Source organism: Plectropomus leopardus, chromosome 11, assembly GCF_008729295.1.
Source record: "Plectropomus leopardus isolate mb chromosome 11, YSFRI_Pleo_2.0, whole genome shotgun sequence".
NCBI lineage: Eukaryota > Metazoa > Chordata > Actinopteri > Perciformes > Serranidae > Plectropomus > Plectropomus leopardus.
In genome coordinates this window covers 25,754,992-25,773,648 of record NC_056473.1, presented here as the reverse complement: position 1 = coordinate 25,773,648, position 18,657 = coordinate 25,754,992, and the positions used below count along the sequence as shown (strand labels likewise).

The window sequence follows — 18,657 nt, the reverse complement described above, 5'->3', positions numbered from 1 at the left end:
ATTAGTGCGTTCATGCTGGTGTAGTGTTTCCATCAATGCCAATCAGTGCTAGAGGTGATAAATACCCATGACTACTATCATGTGACCAAGGTGTGAATACCAATTGTACACTTTCCCATTGCATTAATCAGCCAGATGTTAGTGGGTGTTGGCGAGCAGTTTCCTCATGCATTACAAATTTTGGTGTGCTTGTAAATGCTGCTGTGTGAACAAAAGCAAAAATTGAGGCAATATGCAACATTGTAACAAATCTGTCCCTAATTTGGACAAGAGCAAACAAACTGTAGGTGTAAAAAAAATCTATACACTCATTTTCTAAGGTGGACAAGTTACCCTGTGAATCAAGTGAAATGGTGTCAGCAAATTTCTCATAAAGGCTTGAGAAAACAGACTATCAAACTGTGACAGTCTTACAGAATGATTCAACCTGTGAAGTATGAGGCCTACTTTAAGTTTTATTCCGCTCACATTCCTCCCAAAGTCTCTTTCTCTGTCTGTTAACTTCTTTATGACACTTTTTGCAACTATTGATTCACTATTGCACAGTCTAGTTTATCTCTTATTTTCTAGCCGTCTGCAATCAGTCTCTATCCTAGTGAAAAGGTGTGTATGTCCTTAAAGAGGCGGTTCTGCTGGTGTTTGGCACGTATGCTTGCTTATGTGTGAATGCATGTGACAAACAAAAACTACATATAAGTAAACACTCACATGCAAACACACAGCAGACAGTCTAGAGGCAACGACACAACATGTGAATAAAGTTATTAATATCAGATGGCAAATTATCACATTCATTATTTTGGAGGGGTGAACGACCAATCCTTGAGCCAAGTGATGTAACAGGATGCAGGAGTTGATGTCAGCATGTGAGCCTGCTAGCTGTATGAACGAACGAACGAACACACACACACACACACACACACACACACACACACACACACACACACACACACACACACCTCCTCCCACGTCCTTCAGTGTGACAGCATGTTGTGATGCAGAGTGGCGTCTGCTTGTCAAGCTGACAGACTCGCACTGACAGCATGGTCAGAGCGCTGCAGACACAGGAGAAAAACACTGATTTTATAACGCTCCAAACCACAACAACAAACAGCCTGCCGGGCACGAGCAGCGCAGCTCTCAAGACCATCATTCCTGTTTTTTAGCTGTCTGATGCTGTGTCACTCTGATGGTTGCCAGAAAGTCATGCAGCAAAATGCAAATTAAACATTCTCATATGCAGTAGAGTTGACCTGCTGACCAAAGGCAAATTAAATCAGGTCGGTTAAAATAAGAAAAATCTGGGGAATCACTAATATCGCAAGTATTAAAATGTAATTCAAATATTCAGCGTCTGATTCAAAGCTGCCATGCAGGAGGTCTATGAGTTGGAATTTCTATAATCTTCATTACACTGTATCAGCCTTGTTAAGTGATAGGCAGTTAATTATGGGGATGTCATTACCGCACACACATCACACAGAATAACTGTCTTTCTCATAAGGGGCTGGGAGACGGCTTTAATTGAAACATGGTGACAAAACTATGGTTCATGCTACCGAAAGGGGTCTCGGCCATGGCAAGGCTAAAGTGTGTGTATTGGCCTGCAGTTTTGAACCTCAGCCAGTCCCCATCACCTCAGTTTTCACCCTGTCAGTCTGCCTTCGCTGCACTATTACACAGCCAACAGGCTGAGAAAGGTAGGAAAAGGGAAAGGAGAGGAGAAGGAGAACGAGAGTGGGTCTTCTGGAGTTAAAATTGAAAGGGAGCAAAAATGTGATAGAGTGAGGTGGTGACCAAAAGAAATCAAAGCGGCAGAGAGGCAGGGGGAACATGAGAGAGAGCAAAGAGTGAAAGCAAAGAGATGAAGACGACAGAAGAGAGGGAGGGAGGGAGGAGAGGAAAAAGAGGGAGAGAGAGAGGCTCAGGAACTGTGCAGCTGTGGGAGCGTATTAAACAATCACTTCTGTGTCAGCGGCTCAACACACCGGCAGAGGACATCTAGTATAGTAGAAGCGCTCAGCCGGCGCAAAAACAACTATCACTGACGTCAAATCGTAGCTTTGCTTTCTCATGGTTCTGCACCAGAATCTGTCTGTTCACAAACAGCCAAAAGGCCGGTAGATTCAACTCAACCACATTTACTTGCAAAACATCCAGACGGCATGACGGAAGCTATTAACAGAAGATACTACTGAAACTTGTCAGACCAGTACAAAGCCCTTCAACAAACATCACATCACAGCACACCGATCCACATGCTGCATGAAAGGAGTAGCATGTGTAGTCTGCAGAGTCAAGCATCAGAGCAGCTTCAGTCTCCAGAGAAGCTGATTCACGAGCTGCTCGGTGTATTGACAGCAGGCAGAGCTGCTGGGGACGGCATCCCCTCAATGTCAATCACGGCAATGACATCGTCTCCCAATAGGCAACAGGCACATGCACCGATAGCACAATGTAAGCAAAGACACGCACGTCCACATGCAGCCTACAGGCATGAAGTGTCTGTGCGAGGATTTGTGTAAAATTTCTCACATGGAGATAAATGAACATCTTCCTCGTGTATCCAAGAGAGTGACGTGTTATTATCTTTGAATATCTGCATGTGTGTTGTGCATGTCTAGCGTGTGCTGAAGGGGGTAGGGCGTCAAGGCAACGCAAGCCTCGAGACAAGAGGGTGGTTGCCGTGGAAACCTCAGGCTGAGAGCTCAGCAGCCGGACGATTGAAGGAAAAGAAGGAGCAATAGATGGCGAGAGACGGAGAGAAAGAGCGTGTGTGTGTGTGATGTAAAAACACGAGGGCAATGTCCCGAGGGCAAGGAGGGAAAACTACAACAGAGAAAGACAAGGAAATAGAGCTGGAGGAGGAGGGAGGGAGGGGGAAACGATATCTAAGAAAGAGAGAAAGACAATGACAAAGACAATAACAGACACACAGTGGGGCAGAGGAAAAGAGGAGATCAAAGAGGAGTGAATGAATGATTGAAGGAGCGATGGAGGCCAGGAGGAAGGAGAGAGGCCAGTGATGTGGACTCACAGGGAATGGTGCGGAGGTAGAGGTTGTCTCTGATGATCTGCTGGTGGTCGTGGTCCACTGAGCCCTTGGAGAAACGCAGGTTGAGGTAGTGCCGCAAATCCTTGTCAACCACCCCCCCTGAACACAAACACAGGAAGAGAGATAAATTAGAGCTTGCTTTCTTTGATACATAACACGCCACTCAAGCCTGACACATGACACTTTGCTGGGGTGATATAGATATCCTGATATCTTATTGATTTTTGTAATAGAAAGAATTTCCTGCCACTGAAAGAACAAGCAGCCTGCCCAGTAGGGGTGGGCGATTTGGCCGTAAAATAATGACACAATATTTCAGGGTATTTTTGCAATATGATATTATGGGCGATATGACAAAAATATTGAAAATATTTCATCATTAATGTCGAGAATGTATTGCTACAAAATCAGTGTTAGAGTTGTATATGTCAACATAAATGTAGTTCGCCTTAAAATATTCAGTAAAAACTGAACATTATCTCACAAGTATGTAAAGAACATCGGAAACTCAGATACAAATTATTTATAAACTAAAAATTAAATCAAAAATTACACATTTTATCAGTTGCTCAACACAAAAAACACTGTCTTCAATCTATACATGACTCCACACCACTGAAGTTGCTCCTGACTGGTTGCTATTTAGCTTTCACCCATGCTTGTTGTTGCGACTATTATGTCAAAAAGCTGAAATACTGCCATTATCATGATATAAATTTTCTTATCATATTAAAAATTATGCAGATATTATGTGGACAATTTCATATGGCACAGACTCACTGCCTACAAGGCCAGCCATTACTTCACTGCATGGTGTGCAGTTGAACTCAAACCCACAAAACTTCTTTAAAATTTGGTGATCCCAAAGTTTCCAAAAATACAGTCTGAATTTGCGGGGAAATTTCTAGAACATTTAAGTTTGATGAAATGGTGCAGATATATTAAAAAAAAAAATCCTTCATCTTGAGTTCAGGGTAAACATTGTATTGCTTCAACAAAGAGTTGGAACAAGCTGATACAGAATGTGCAGCTTGTCACGACTGTCAGACAGTGAAGTCTGGAGATGATTTTTAACAACCTAAAACCTCCTGAAGGAGATGTAAAGGAAGAAAACTCTATGTTAAGGGTTTAAAGGAAAAAATAAGCTTTGAGATTCTATATGAGTCAAAATGGCTTCATCAGACTGAAAGCTTGCACTGATTTTAACACCAAAGCAAAACAGCAGAGGCTACTACACACAGTGAAGTAAACACACACACACACACACACACACACACACACAGATCATGGTAATTGTATAAACCGTGATCCCCTTGGGGCTAAATGTGTGGTGTCAGCAGGATGGGTGACAAAGGCCTACAGAGGACAGAAGCTCATACCACCTCATCTGTGCCTGTCTCTGCTTATTATTTTCTCTACAAGCTGTCTTCCTCCTCATTAAGACACTGAACTGAAACACAGTCAAATAAACGGCAAACATAAGTAAAGGCAAAGGACTAAGAGCAGGCCAACATATCTGTGCTGCACACAAACTGCATGATAATGTCCATGAATTGTTTCTCCTCCCTTCATCCCCAACCAAAGAAGCCCAGGAGGATAAGAGGAGGAGAACTTATTCTCCACACAACATTCGGTATGCAAGACTATCACATCAGACAGCAGGAGGGATGAGGTTACATGCCATGCATTTACAAATGAAAAACATGTCTTCTCACTCATGCATATTCTAGCGACCTCCTGCCAAATTGACTTGACAGCGTTCGGCCTACCGGTTGAGATTAATGCAGTGCCTACCCGTCAAAGAGATCATACAGCGCACCGACAGGGAGGAAAATCTTTATGCTGCACAGACTGACACAGGTGACTGTGATTTTGCAATAATGAATAATTTTGGAATAACATCTTATGTAAACTGACACCATTTTAGTGAGGCTACGAACCACTGTGAATTACTTCACAAATGGCAAAGCTAGAGGAGAGGAGAGGAGAGGAGAGGAGAGGAAAGGAGAGGAGAGGAAAGGAGAGGAGAGGAGAGGAAAGGAGAGAAGAGGACAGGAAAGGAGCTGGAAAACAAAGGAAGACAGGATGAAATCTTGATTAACAGCATCATCACTGTCACAGCTCTCAGACTGGCAAATGTGTCATCATATACAGCTTTGTGTTCAGGTAAAGGCCATATCTTTGACACACACAGATACCGACACACACATTTATACATGCACATCAACACACACGGATGTATGTGCAGAGAGAGATGGAGAGACAGACAGACAGAGTGAAGATAAAGGCATCGCAGACCAGGCACCTCATCAGCAGCTGGCCCAGATGTTGATAAAAGCAGTCCTTTCTCCACAGGTATATATCCACAGACAGCCTGTCCTCCCAGGCGTCCTCTATCCTTGCAACCAACCACCGCACATCTTCTGCCGCCTCGGTGAAACCTCACTGTCCTCCCTCCTGCCTCTGCTTCTCCACCGCTGCTCCACCACACACACACAGCACCTGGCTGCAGCCGATTTTAATCCCAGAGAAGACGATAAGGATGAGGGGGAAGGGAGATGCAGAGAGACGCGGAGAGATGGAGAGAGACGACGACCGTCGGGAGAAAAGAGAGGAGAAGGAGATGTGCCAGTGGGAAGCCGGGCTCCAAACGACCTGCCAGCGGATTGGCCAGAGAGCTTCCACAGTCCTGCAGCGGCCCCTATCTGCTGCCGCTGTTACTGCACCGGAGCGTTTGTGCATAAGTATGATGAATGTTTGTGTGTGGGCAAGAGATTGAGAGAGAGAGACATTGAGTAAGAGTAGAAAATAAATGATTATGTGTGTGGAAGCATTTGTAGATGTGTGTCTATGTTTCTGAGTGCGTTTGAGTGAGCGCACCCAGATGCTCCCTGACATTCCTCAAATACTCCGCTTCTCGCCCACCAGATGCTCTCCCTGTTTGACCTTGTGTAAACGTCACCGACTAGAGAGAAATACTGTGAAACGCAGCAGCAGCATATGTCACACTGAGGTTACACACACTCATACGCACACGGAGGGATGATAAGCTCACACAGCTGCAGACGCCAGCGAAGATGCCTTGAGCGCCGTCTTGGGCAAGGTTTGGTCTAAATATAAAGGAATAAACAAACACCAACAAGGAAACACAAGCTCATGATATGAGCACTGAGCTTAGGGCACAGCTGAGTGTGAAGGAAGATGAGTGTATTCATTTAAGCTTTAATGGTATAATAAGCAAATAAGCAAATTTTGCAACCCAACAGTTAAACGTGTTAACATCACAGTCGATTTGTTTTGCAGTTGGCTGCTTCAACAATGTCAGAGAAATTCTGGGGAAGACAGTTTTATAGACGTCGAGGATTGTAGCAAATCAGAGGGGAAAAGATGACAGCCGCGATCAATCACAAACTCATCAAGGCAGACAGCAATCAGTGAAGCTTCTGCTCAGTGGAGCATTACATTAGTCCATGCAGGTCACATAGTCTCCCACTCCATCAACTGACCGTCAGCTGATCCAAAAAAAAGAAAAACCCACACTAAAACATGGTGTCCCATTCAAGCTGTCAGCTCCACGTCCCTCTCTGCAGCAGCTGCTAAACACAAATTGCTATTACTGGTGGAGCTGCTGGCACCCCCTCCTCTACAGCCGCCTTCATCTTATCAATCAACACACGATGCACTGGTACAAAGTGGGTCTCTATGGGCTTGTCTGTTGAATTTATATGTTCAATATCTCACAGTACATGTCTGCTCTGTTACTGCTGGGTGAGTTAACTGTGCTCCCGCTGACTGTTTAGCATGCCGCTTGAATCCACATATGGAGAAAGCAGATTCTGTACAACACAAACAACCGTGTCAACATTCGGGCAATTAATGGCTCTGGCTGCAGGACAGTGAACTTCAGGACACATCCAGTAAGTATATTCAACCATGTAGGCAAAAAAAAAAACAACAATAAATCAGTTTTACAGAGAAAAATGTACGGATGGTTTGTGGCACACATATAATCTAATGCCTTTGTTTTTTGCCTATAGCAACAAAAAAGGAGCAGAACTATCCCTTATCATCGCCCTTTATCAGACAGAATTTGGTCATTACACTTCGTTTCCACCTTTAATCTGACAGGACTTAGGATTCGATTTTCCCAAAATAATCAAACATAAACCAAACATTATTTTTTAGCCATGCCAACATGCTGGTTTTTCTGGGGTCTTAAGAATTGAGTGGCACAAAGAAAAACAAACTACGATGTCAGGCGATGTTGAAAAGACGTGTCGATTTAGAACAACCTCGATAGCAGCATTTATCTTGTCTATAGCACACGCCATCGTTGTTATCGCTCCTCACTGGTTGTGGCACACTGCTTAACAACTCTAGACAACAGCGTTAGTCCCCCTGTGGCGCTCATTGGTTGTTTTTCTGTTTTAACAGTAAAACAACTGTTTCATGTCACAATGCCAGACAAATCTGTCAACTCGGTGGAGAAAGCAGACTCGAAGGTCTGGACCCAAGCAACCTGACTTCGCTTTCAGAATAAGTGATTTAATCCTACATATCCACCATAACTATGATACTTTTAAGTATCATATAGTATATTTAAATGGAAAAAAACAATGTGTACTTCAAATCTTCACCATACTAACATTTTTTGGGGCATTTTTGCTCTCAGTTGATACATAGATCAGAGGCAGACAGGAAATTTGGGGAGAGAGAGAAAGGGTTATTTTTGTCCTACAATTTTATGTGCAGCAGAAATGCAGGAGATATTCACATAAAACCTCTCGCACAAAAGCAACTCTACAGTTTGAAATGAGATCACAGCAAAGAAAAATAAACAAAACCATCCTTAAAAATAGCTATTTGTTAAGGATAAGAATACCAAAATGGTGTTGTAGTGGTAATTTCCTGCTCACTAACAGTCAAAATAGTGAATTATGAAGACATGCTGCGTAGCTGGAGGTCCCTTTGACATAAATTTGACTTGACTGCGGTATCATCAGCAGACCTCCGTAATAACAAGGCGCTGTTCTTTCACTAAAGTCAGCGGTATAAACCAGAACAACCTAAGCAAGAATTCACAGGTTTGTTCTGGTATTTACATCACTTCAGTCAAGAGGCTGAGGTTGATTTCAATTATTATTATTTTCAAATATGAAAATAAATGCAGCTTGCTCTTCCCATCACAGCAACCAAATATTCAGAGGATAAATAATATTTTATTTTAGATTTTTAAGTTTCATCTGAACTGTGGAATCAGCGTGAGTTGAAGTTAACCCTTTGTAACCTGCATAGACATCAATGCACTTGTGCTGCATTCATGCAGTCTTTCATGTATGTGAGTATTTGAACCTTTGAACCCGGAGCAAACTGGTTTGATTTATTTCGAAAACATGGTGAAAAAAGGCAATGAGCAACTTGGAAAGAAATGTTCTACTTTTTTTTAAAAATAGTTGATTTAGAAAATTATCTTTAAAAAAGCTGGGGAAAATGCCCAAAAAAATGTTTATAATAATATTACTTATTATTTTTCTTATTATATTTAACCACTTTTTTCAAGCCATTTCCGCTTTCTTTGAAAATTTATTTTATTTATTATTTAGATTATTTATTTAACTATTTTCATGCACTTTTTACTAATTTCTTGCCATTTTTTGAATAATTTCTCTTAAAGTTGCTCATTGCCCTGTTCACAAATTGCTCAGGTTTCAAAGGGTTAATATAGACGTTTTTTTTCCAAATTTTTTCACTGTTAAATATCTGTTTTGAATTAACTCACATGACCCTTTTAATTTGTTGATGATGTCATTAATTTTAGATTTACAACTGGTGGTGTATGGATATCTAAATGTTTTACTTGTGTGATAAAACAAAATCATTTGAGTGTAGCCACAACCATCTTCTGATCAAATCTCATGCACTGCAAACTTACACAAAATGCAAACTTAATTTAACACATATTATCCTTTACCAAATTAACCAGTTTAAAACGCCAAGCTCTACCTTATTGTTCTTTCCATGTTTAAACTATAAACACCTTTGCAGGGTGTTGTTCATCTTTCCAGGTCTGTGAAGACATACATATGGATGAAGCTACAGTGCAAGAGCATTAAACATGCAACATAGCAGGCTTGATAATAATACAACTTTCTTCCCGGAGGTAGATAAGTAAATTGTTAATCTTGCCCTCAACGCTCTCAGCAGGTCAAGATCGCACTCCAACACCTGTCACTTATCTTGATAAGCAGTCTTCCTTGAAACAGCATCAAGCCCAAGGCCAAGCTAAGCAGCATGCAAACTACACGCTCAGGTGAAGATGAGAAAGCAGATATTCTTTCAATCAAAAGAAACTCGAGGTTCACCAGAGTTTCACCTGCCATACATTTATCTCTGCTGTGCTTTCTATTATAACCCCATACTGACGTTTTTTGATCTTTTCCTGCTGCTTACAGCCTGTTTATTTTATTACATTAAACATATGCATGATGTTATACTGTAGTACTTTGACATACACAAATTTTACTGTGGCACTTTATTTGGGTTATCTGGCCCGGGTGTTAATCTTACAAACTCTGTTGTTTTTTCTTATATTATTCTATTTTTTATACTCTAGATAATGCCTATTACTGTTCATTTATATCTCGAGTTACTCCTTTGTTATAGACTGTATTTTTGCTGTTTGGTGTAATTGATGTATCTCTGCGACCTCTCAGTTTAATGCCTGGCTGCAAAACAAATTGTCTTTGGGATGATAATAATGTTTAAGTTTCTGGAGCTCCAACTAATAATTACTTTCATTATCAACTAATCTAACAGTGGTGCCACCAGTGTGAGATATAATTTTGAAATTTGAAGCTAATACCTCAAGAATCCAAATCATCAGCAGATCCACCTGAATTTCTTATATCAGACTTACATCCAGTTTTTCCCTCTCTGCTGTGAGTGTCCAAGGAATTTCTGTAAAGCCCTATGAGGTCAGTTGGGATTTGTGATAATGTCCCTTCCAAGAAACGTCTTTTAATGAAACTTACTATGCACTCTTTGTATGGATCTGTGCTCTTTAATGCACATGTTTTGGACTTGGGGCATGAATGTCTCCTTTGAAAAAAGAGGTTTGCTCCTTCATAAGACTTTGAAATGTGAATTGGCATGCTCCCCCGCTGCATTGCTCCTAAATTAACTGTACTTGATAAATATATCACAATATCAATGATGTATCTTACTGATCAGCCTCTTACAAAACCTCAGTGCTTATTTTCTGTATGCCGATGTTTTTATTGGGATGTATGGTGCCAAAAAGATAACTATTTTATCTGAGATGAGAGCCTTAAAGGTGAACTATGCAGGATTTTACTAAAACGTTCCATAGGGACTTGTACAAAAGTAGTCCCTTTGAGTCATCATCAATAGAAATGTGTTGCCTTCATGCGTAATCTGTCCTATTTAATAAAGACAAAACATCCACACAAAAAATCTTTAAAAAAAAATGAACTGAACTGGACTGAAAGCAGCATGTATCCAAGAGGAAGCTACGAAAATCATGATGAACACCGAAAAAACACCAACATAACACTGATAACAACGCTAATATAGCAAAAAAGAGAGTATCTGGGGTTGACTTTTAATTTCTGTCATTAGTTTTAATACATAACCTAAATCTCAATTAAATTTGATCACAAAAAAAATGCCCAAAGATTATTTTCTTAACTGATTAATTGTGCCGTCTGTAAAATGTCAGAAAATAAAAGTTCCCAGAGTCCAGGGCGATGTCCTCAAATATGTCCAACAACAAGCTCGAAAAGCACAACTCCTCATGTCTGAGAAGCTAGGAACCAATATTTAGTGTTTAGGCTTGAACATTAAAATGGTTCACCAATAATTTTATGTCGTTTGACTAATTGCTTGACCGACTGATCAGTTTCAGTTAAGAGGTTTTTAGCCTCGCTGTAAAAGGAATAGCTACAACACTACCCGCATATAACTGAAAAGCCAACAAGAACAAAGTATTGGTTGAATTCAGTCTCACGGATACGTTACACACAGCACATATTGTTGAACACTGCTTTCTCCTAACAAGGCACGACTGAAAGTGCTGCATTGTTTGTATGTACATCAACATGAGGCTTAGGGGAGGAGCAGGGAGATGTAGAAACCAACAGGAGCCATTTTGTTTGATTTGGGAAAGCATAATTAGGTCCGACATACCCACTCTCCCAGGAGGCTGAGAGAGGAGGGAAGCACAGTCGTGCCACATTGATTCTCTAAGTTTCTCTCCTAACAAAGTTTAACTGCTCAACTCTTAAGTGCAAACAACCCTGCAGTCACGCTTCAGGAACACATGCTGGCGTGCAAACTGTACACACTCACACGCACACACACAAAAAGTTTTCACACACATATGCAAATAAAAATCAGAACAGAAGAAAACAGTAAGACGAAATCATGGTGCAACATCATGTCAAAGTTGGCGAGACACTCAATACTTTCTTGCACACAATCCCTGTCTTTCTCACTTGACACCCACATTAACGCTCCCTCCTTCCCCTTACCTAAAGCCCAGATACACCTGGCACGTACCACAAACAAACACCTAATCGAATGCAAGCAACAAAGACGCTCACTACCACTTGAGTAAACTGCGGGGCTGTCTGGCTGGTTAAAGGCCGAGATTTGAGCTGATGGCTGGGGGCGCCTGGGGAGAGCTGAGGTGAAGTGGTGCTGTGCTGTACCCGAGTGGTTGTCATGGAGAACAAAACCCATAGACAGACTTGGTGATCGATAGCTCGCCTGCACTCCCACAAAGGGTCACGCAGGCTACAGAGGAGTAAAAACTGCAGGGCGGAAGTCAGCGAATCACATCTGGAAACACATACACAAGTAAAAGAGGAATATATCTTCCTCTGCTTTCTGATCCAAATTCTACTCAAGCTATTGGAAGCAACTGGTTCCCAACCTGGAGGTCCTTACCCGCACCAGGGGTCGCCCAAAGATTCACGGTGGGTTGCGAGGAACTCTTGATGTTACAGGTTCCCACAGATTTTCATAGATATATCAAGGTTTATAAATATCGGGATCGATTATCGGCCAAATGAGTGGTTATATACGGACATATCTGATATCAAAACAAAAAAAAATACCACATATCCCTAATTTTCATAACCTTCCCTCTCTGCTAAACAGCCTCGTCCTGCATTAGAAAAGTTAAAAACAACCAAACAGCTATTGATGGACTTTTATGCATTGTGTTGTTTTATGTAGTGAAATGTTAACATTTATAGACTTTTATGTGTCGTGTTGTTTAATGTGGTGAAATGATGATATTTATGGACTTTTATGTGTTTTTCTGCTTCAGGTTGTGACTACTACTTGTGACTAGTTAAGTGTTTTGTTTTGTTTTTTAAATGTTTTTTACCTGCCCAGGGACAACATGCAAATTAACTAGTAGTTAACTCTGGTCCAATTACTTTTAATTGTGCACTGTCCCCTTAAAAATAAATTAAAATAAATTAAATCAAATTAATAGAACAACGTCAAAGCATCAGGGAGAAGAAAACACCAAATCTGCATATTAAGTATATGTGTGTGTGCGTGTGTGTGTGTGTATAAATACGTGTGTATGTATGTATGTATATATAGATAGATAGATATATATGTATGTTTATATTTTCATCCAAACAGCTTGTTTTACACAAACTTCCTGCAGCTATGGAATTCAGTATTTGGGCTAATTGTAGAGTTTCTAAATAGCTCTGCACTGTTATTGTTATGCATTGTACATGATATGAAATATCTATAAATATGGTACAATAGAAAAGGGGTCACTTAAGGAAAAAGGTTGGGAACCAATGTCATAGACAATACCTCTCACCCCCTAAATGCCTCTCTGTAAAAAAAGCATCCTCAGCAGGTATCAGCAAGGTCAACCACTGAACACACAGCTGGATACTGACATATTATTATTAAGTACTCAATACACGCTCTCTTTTCCTACTGTTTTTGCATATGACCTGGGGGCAAAATGTGGAGTAAAACTAAAATTGAATGCACCCTCACAGCAGATAATTGACTTATAAAAAACAAAGGTGTAACAAATTATATTACTAATTGCTACAAAGCACTGCAATAATTACTGGAGCCAGCACCAGTGTGCATTTGTGATTTTCCTGCTGTAAAAAGTCAAAATATCTGCTGTGAAAATGTGTCACATGAGAACTGTAAGGATGCAATAGTATAATGCTAGCAAGGCTAACGTTGAAGTTAGCACGTTTTCAAAAACCAAAAACATTAAGCCTAAAGTTTAAATGTCACACATCACAGTCGATTAAAGCGATTCATTAAACAAAGCTAACAGCAAACTAACGTCAACGTCGCAAAACAGAAAATTAACCGCTTTACATTAACTTACCTAGCTAACAACACAAATTTAGCTAACAAAGCCCAAAAAATAAACCCAAAACAGCTACAAACACGTGGAAAAATTAAACGCACCTTGTTGCCACTTTGGACGGGAGGTAAATTTTACTTTCCCACGCAATCTCAGAATAGTTTAACACAATAAATCTCCGTGTTTTTCGATATGTTACCTTTACCTTTTGATAGCGTCAATTTCCATCTGTTTCAACTTTCAAAATAAGAGAACAACAAAATAAAAGCCCTAAAACAAAGAAAGCTTTCCCGGTCATGAAGGAGGGTCACTTGCAAATGGTTTTTTTAAATTATTTAAAAACACTTCTACTTTTTTTTCTCAACAGAAGCCACTGTTGTACAGTTTCTTTTATTGCTTATAATTCAGATCAATAGATCTGATAGATCTAGTTTCACTGGAGCTGCATTGGGTCCATTTTACTTCCTGTCTGCTGATGTCATTATACTGCTTTTTTTGTGAAAAACCATTCAGTTACCAATCTCATGGAAGGAATATTAGCATGTATATTAACAATAAACATACAATCTATAATTTATACTTATGCCTGCACAACCATCCTGACATATAGACAGTTTGTGTATATAAATGTGGGCTCATGAAGGCACTGTATGACAAAAACAAAATAGTAGTTAAAGAGGGGGACAACAACATGTTTAGGAAGATGTTATCTTAAAAACAGTTTGCATCATTTGAATTTATTTTTAAATGAAATAAGTTGTAAAGTTCCTGCCAAAACTGAACAAGTGACTGAACAAGAAAGAAAGAAATATTCAATAGTTTTGGGTTCTTTTAAACAAAATCAACAAAGCTCTACTTTACAATTAAACTTTTTTCAGTAAAGTTTCAGCAGCTAGACAGACATCGTTTATGATTTTAAACTGAGGATCTTTTATTTTAGGTGAGATTGACCATTTAAGAAAACTGCAATATTTATTAATTAACATTGTCCCATACACACTGCAAAATATTCCCATTGGAAATATAAAGGGACCCATTTAGATTATTACGTTGTCAAGTTTGAAACTGTGCACCCTGCTCTATCATTACAGCTTTGGACTTTTTGTGTCTTTTCTGTCATTGTATAATATTTTACTACATGTTTCATTGCACTTATATTCAGCACTCTGGGCACAGAAAAATCCTCCAGATAAATAAAGCTGTCTCATCTGAAATTGATTTTTTGTTTTTTGACCTAGACTTGTTCCTCATGTCTTCCTCTCTTGTTTTTCTAATTTCCCCTCATTTCTCCTCTCTGTTCCTCTCTTGTCCCATCTGACATTTTAGTTGCCCAATTTCTCTCTCTGTCTCCTCATACACCTCTCCAGTGGCCCCGTTACAGCTAGCTTGATCTGACCTATTCTACTTTTTCTTGTTTTACAGTGCCAATTAGGCACAGGTAGTTTGAGCTGGCCTCAGAAGGCCTCTGTGTGTGCGTAAGAGCGAGCAAGCATGAGAGTGTGTGTTTGAATTACACTGTATATGTACTGATAATTTCTACATGTGGGTGTGTTATGAACACCATTTAGCTGTGGATGAAGTATCTGTTTCCAGTACTCCTAATGGCATTATTACAGCAGGCGGCCGGGCCCATTTTTAATAGTAAATGACAGAGCCTCTCTCCTAAAGGTCTTTATATTGATCCCCCCTTCTCCTCAGACTAGTCTTAATGATGATGTTCCTCCATGTCTTTCTCTACAGCACCGTAATCAAGGCCAAACAGACATTTACAACCTCTGAGTCACTATAAAGAGAAACAAGCCCACGCTACAAATGAGACTTTAAAATTAAAAGAGGAAGGTTATACAGAAATTGCCGACCACAATATTCCTTGCACCACCCTCCTCCTCCTCCCACTGCGAGCAAATGAAATCCTCCTCTCGCCTTACTTTGCAAGTCTATGCTGATGAGATAAACACTGATGGACACGTGGAGGTGCGTGTCTCTGCGTATGTGGTGCCTCCTGTTTTAAAAGCAGCTATATGGAGATTTTTGTCGCTCCTGATTGCACTCTACAGTTCAAGCTGCGCTCCCCACACAACAAGCAGCATGCATCTTAATGAGAATCAAAGCAGCAGACTGACTGAGAGCTGCAGAAGAAGAAAAAAGTCAAGGAGTAAACTCCTGAGAAAGGGCAAAGAGGATTGTGTGTGTGTGGGCTCAAACACTTTGCTCTATAGCAGTGAGTAACAATAATGGGGAGAAAATGGAGAGAGATATGAAGAAGCCGTAGAGGCAACAGAGAGTAATAAGAAACTCATTGGTTTTGGGGGTACGGCAGTCAATAACCCAAGGGGTTAAAACCAGCAGGGGTATGTTCCCGGTCAATACAAAAATTAATAATTGTGGGTCTGGCTAAGAGAAGGCTGCCCTCTGAGCATTATTACAATTCTCCTTTCTAATTCTTCATTTGGCTGCTATGGTCTGATGGTATAATAAAGCCTGTCTGTATCACTGCAGGGGCTTTTCACACAGCTAAATCCAAACCAAAATGAATTAAATTCAACTCAGCTGTTGCTGACCGGACTCCTCCTTTCTTTTCTTCATTATATGTTAAGATGAATTATATGTACAGGAATATTACACACACAGAGAGCACATCAAGTCAGTGAGAAGGGGCCTTTACTCACATCCTAACAAGTCAGGTGGGAAAAATATTCATATACATATGCATATACATTTTCCTCATTTCAGTCTGATCCTCATTGCTCCAGATATTCTTTTTATTATCCAAGAGGCCCAAAAACGTAACATAATGCACGTACTAACGGCTTATAAAATGCACATCTTGATCTGACAATGTTACGGCCCAGCTCGTAAGGGAAAAGGGAAGCAACATAAAACCAGATGTTTTTGGTAAATGAAAGTTATTTATTAACAGAGAAAACCAGGACTATCGTGACAAACAAAAACGTGAGGCACAGTACTGAATAGTGCATTGTAACATATCTAAATAGCTAAATAGATAGCATATTATGAATAAATAGCATATTATGAATCCAGTGTGGTTTGTTAGAATGTGTAACACAATCATTTTTAGTTATCATTGTTTTCAGCCAGTTTCTGCTTAGAAAAGTTTTTGGGAGCAAGAAACAAACTTAGAAAAAAAACAACATAACAGTTAAAAAAAAAAAAAAAGAAAGGGTTGGGTAATTCAAATTCAAAAAACATATTTTCTCATGTACTCCTAGTAAAAGCTGGCCTTGAGGAAAGCCTTGGGATGTATTTTCCAAGGATTCAGATATCTGTCTGAGAGAGTTCAGCTTATACCCAAAACAATGGAGATGACAAGAATTCTGTCTGTGCTGCTAATAGCATTGACCTTTTGCGTTTAAAAATTCAACAGCAACGGTTTCCCACATGTTTTCGTGGACAAAATTTCAAAACTTTCCCATGACTTTTCAAGGATCCGTCATAACATTTCTGAGGCCACTCACAACGTATAACACACACTGAACTGTAGAGTACACATAATTACAAATGTTAATTATTGTAATAAAATTAATCAGCAACCTCTTCCAATCTCTCTTAATTGTTGATGTTCATATTCTCTTTAAAGACTTAAAACTGGGGGCGCAGTCATAGTATATCAGTCTGGCTGCCATGGAAAAACAGGGATGTATGTACTGTATATTCTTAATGCATTTGGATGAAACTCTGGAAAGAAATGCTGCTACATAAAATTTTAGGCATATGCTTTTAAACTTTGGCATTGGACGGAGGTTTTTTATTTTTTTTATTAGGAGGTTTTCTACTGAAGATTACTGAAAAAATATATATATTACACACAACACGGTTCCATAACTTTTCCAAAACTTTTAATGATTTTTACTATTTCCATAACGTTTCCAGTCCTGAAAAAAGACATTGTAAAATCCCATGACTTTTTTAGGTTTTTCATGACCATGAGAACCCTGTTTCTTCCCAGAACGGGTTCCTGTTCCAGAAAATACAATGTGGAGTTTTCATTGGAAATAAAAAGATGGTCCCTGTTGACAGTTTCATTATCTAGAAAAAAAATAACAAGCTGAGGGTGGAAGCTGTCAGCTCAGGGTGTGATGTTTTAAACTCGGGAAAATGTACCCCAAACTATCATGAATAGATACTACTGTGCCACTAAAATGTTTACGATTTCAGTGAATTCACAGTTAAAATATATGCAATGCCAATAGCTTAAAAAAAAACATGAGTTTATCATCAACTACCGTTTAAGTAAAAAAAAAAAACATAAACATACAACCTACATTAGGTCATTCCAGCTGGATGTTGTTGCATGAGAGCATCAGTCCCCCTGTGACACCAGTAACAGCTTTTATAGGGAGTTACAGAGCAGTTCAGCACTACAGCTGTCAGCTGAGAGAGTGATCACTAAAGGTTTGGACCTTTACTGTGTTGATATAAAATATAGGGCAGTCAAATAAACATCATCCTCTCTGAAGTGACAGAGGAAGCTGCACTAACTGATCAGACGGCTACTGTCCTCTACTGGTGCAAAGCCTCAACTGCAATGATGAAAGATCCTGAATGCAAATGAAGCACTTAAAAACATCAGCTTCTTCTAATAAGAGCCTGCTGCTGCTGCTGCAATGAGCACAATTATCATTTAAACAGTCCAGCAATTAAATCTTTATCTTTCATAACCTGATGCATTACCACTAAAGCACTTATTATGAGGTACAATGATTAGGTAAATCCATTATTAATTTTCCTATAAAAAAAAAAAAATCAATGGTTGACATATACATTTAAGAAGATGCAGACAAATTAGAGGGTTTTCAAACAGCTGAGGTGTGAATGTATAAAAAGGGGTTTAACTCAATACTGACAATGTCCCTTATGTTTTGTATACTCAGTGTATATAATACTGTTTGTATGAGTTGGCTCCCATCCAAGATATCCAGCTCAGAGATGATGGTGAGCCTCTTTAGAAAGTCACAAAATCGCAGAACGTTGTTGGTAGCCATCCACCAGTTTCAGTTCTGCAGCTGGAGCGGCTCCTGACGCCAGTTTTTATAATCCTTCTCATTCAGATCTGAAGCCCACAGCAAAGCTATCAGATTAGCGCTGCTGGCTAATCTACACTATGTCAATGAATGAAAACCATCCGCTGCCTTCTGCGCTGCAATGCCTGACTGAATAAGATATGACTATGTGAAACTGCAGGGGGGGGTCTCTTGTT

General features: G+C 39.8%; 1 protein-coding gene across 1 annotated transcript in view; it reads right to left on the bottom strand.

Annotated features, from left to right (window-relative positions):
- LOC121950247 (membrane-associated guanylate kinase, WW and PDZ domain-containing protein 2-like) overlaps positions 1–18,657 on the bottom strand; it is a 105,159-nt gene that overhangs the window by 72,651 nt on the left and 13,851 nt on the right. The window contains exon 2 of the mRNA XM_042496189.1: positions 3,038–3,154. Within this exon, the coding sequence (XP_042352123.1) occupies positions 3,038–3,154 (117 nt within the window). The remainder of the gene's footprint in view (positions 1–3,037; positions 3,155–18,657) is intronic.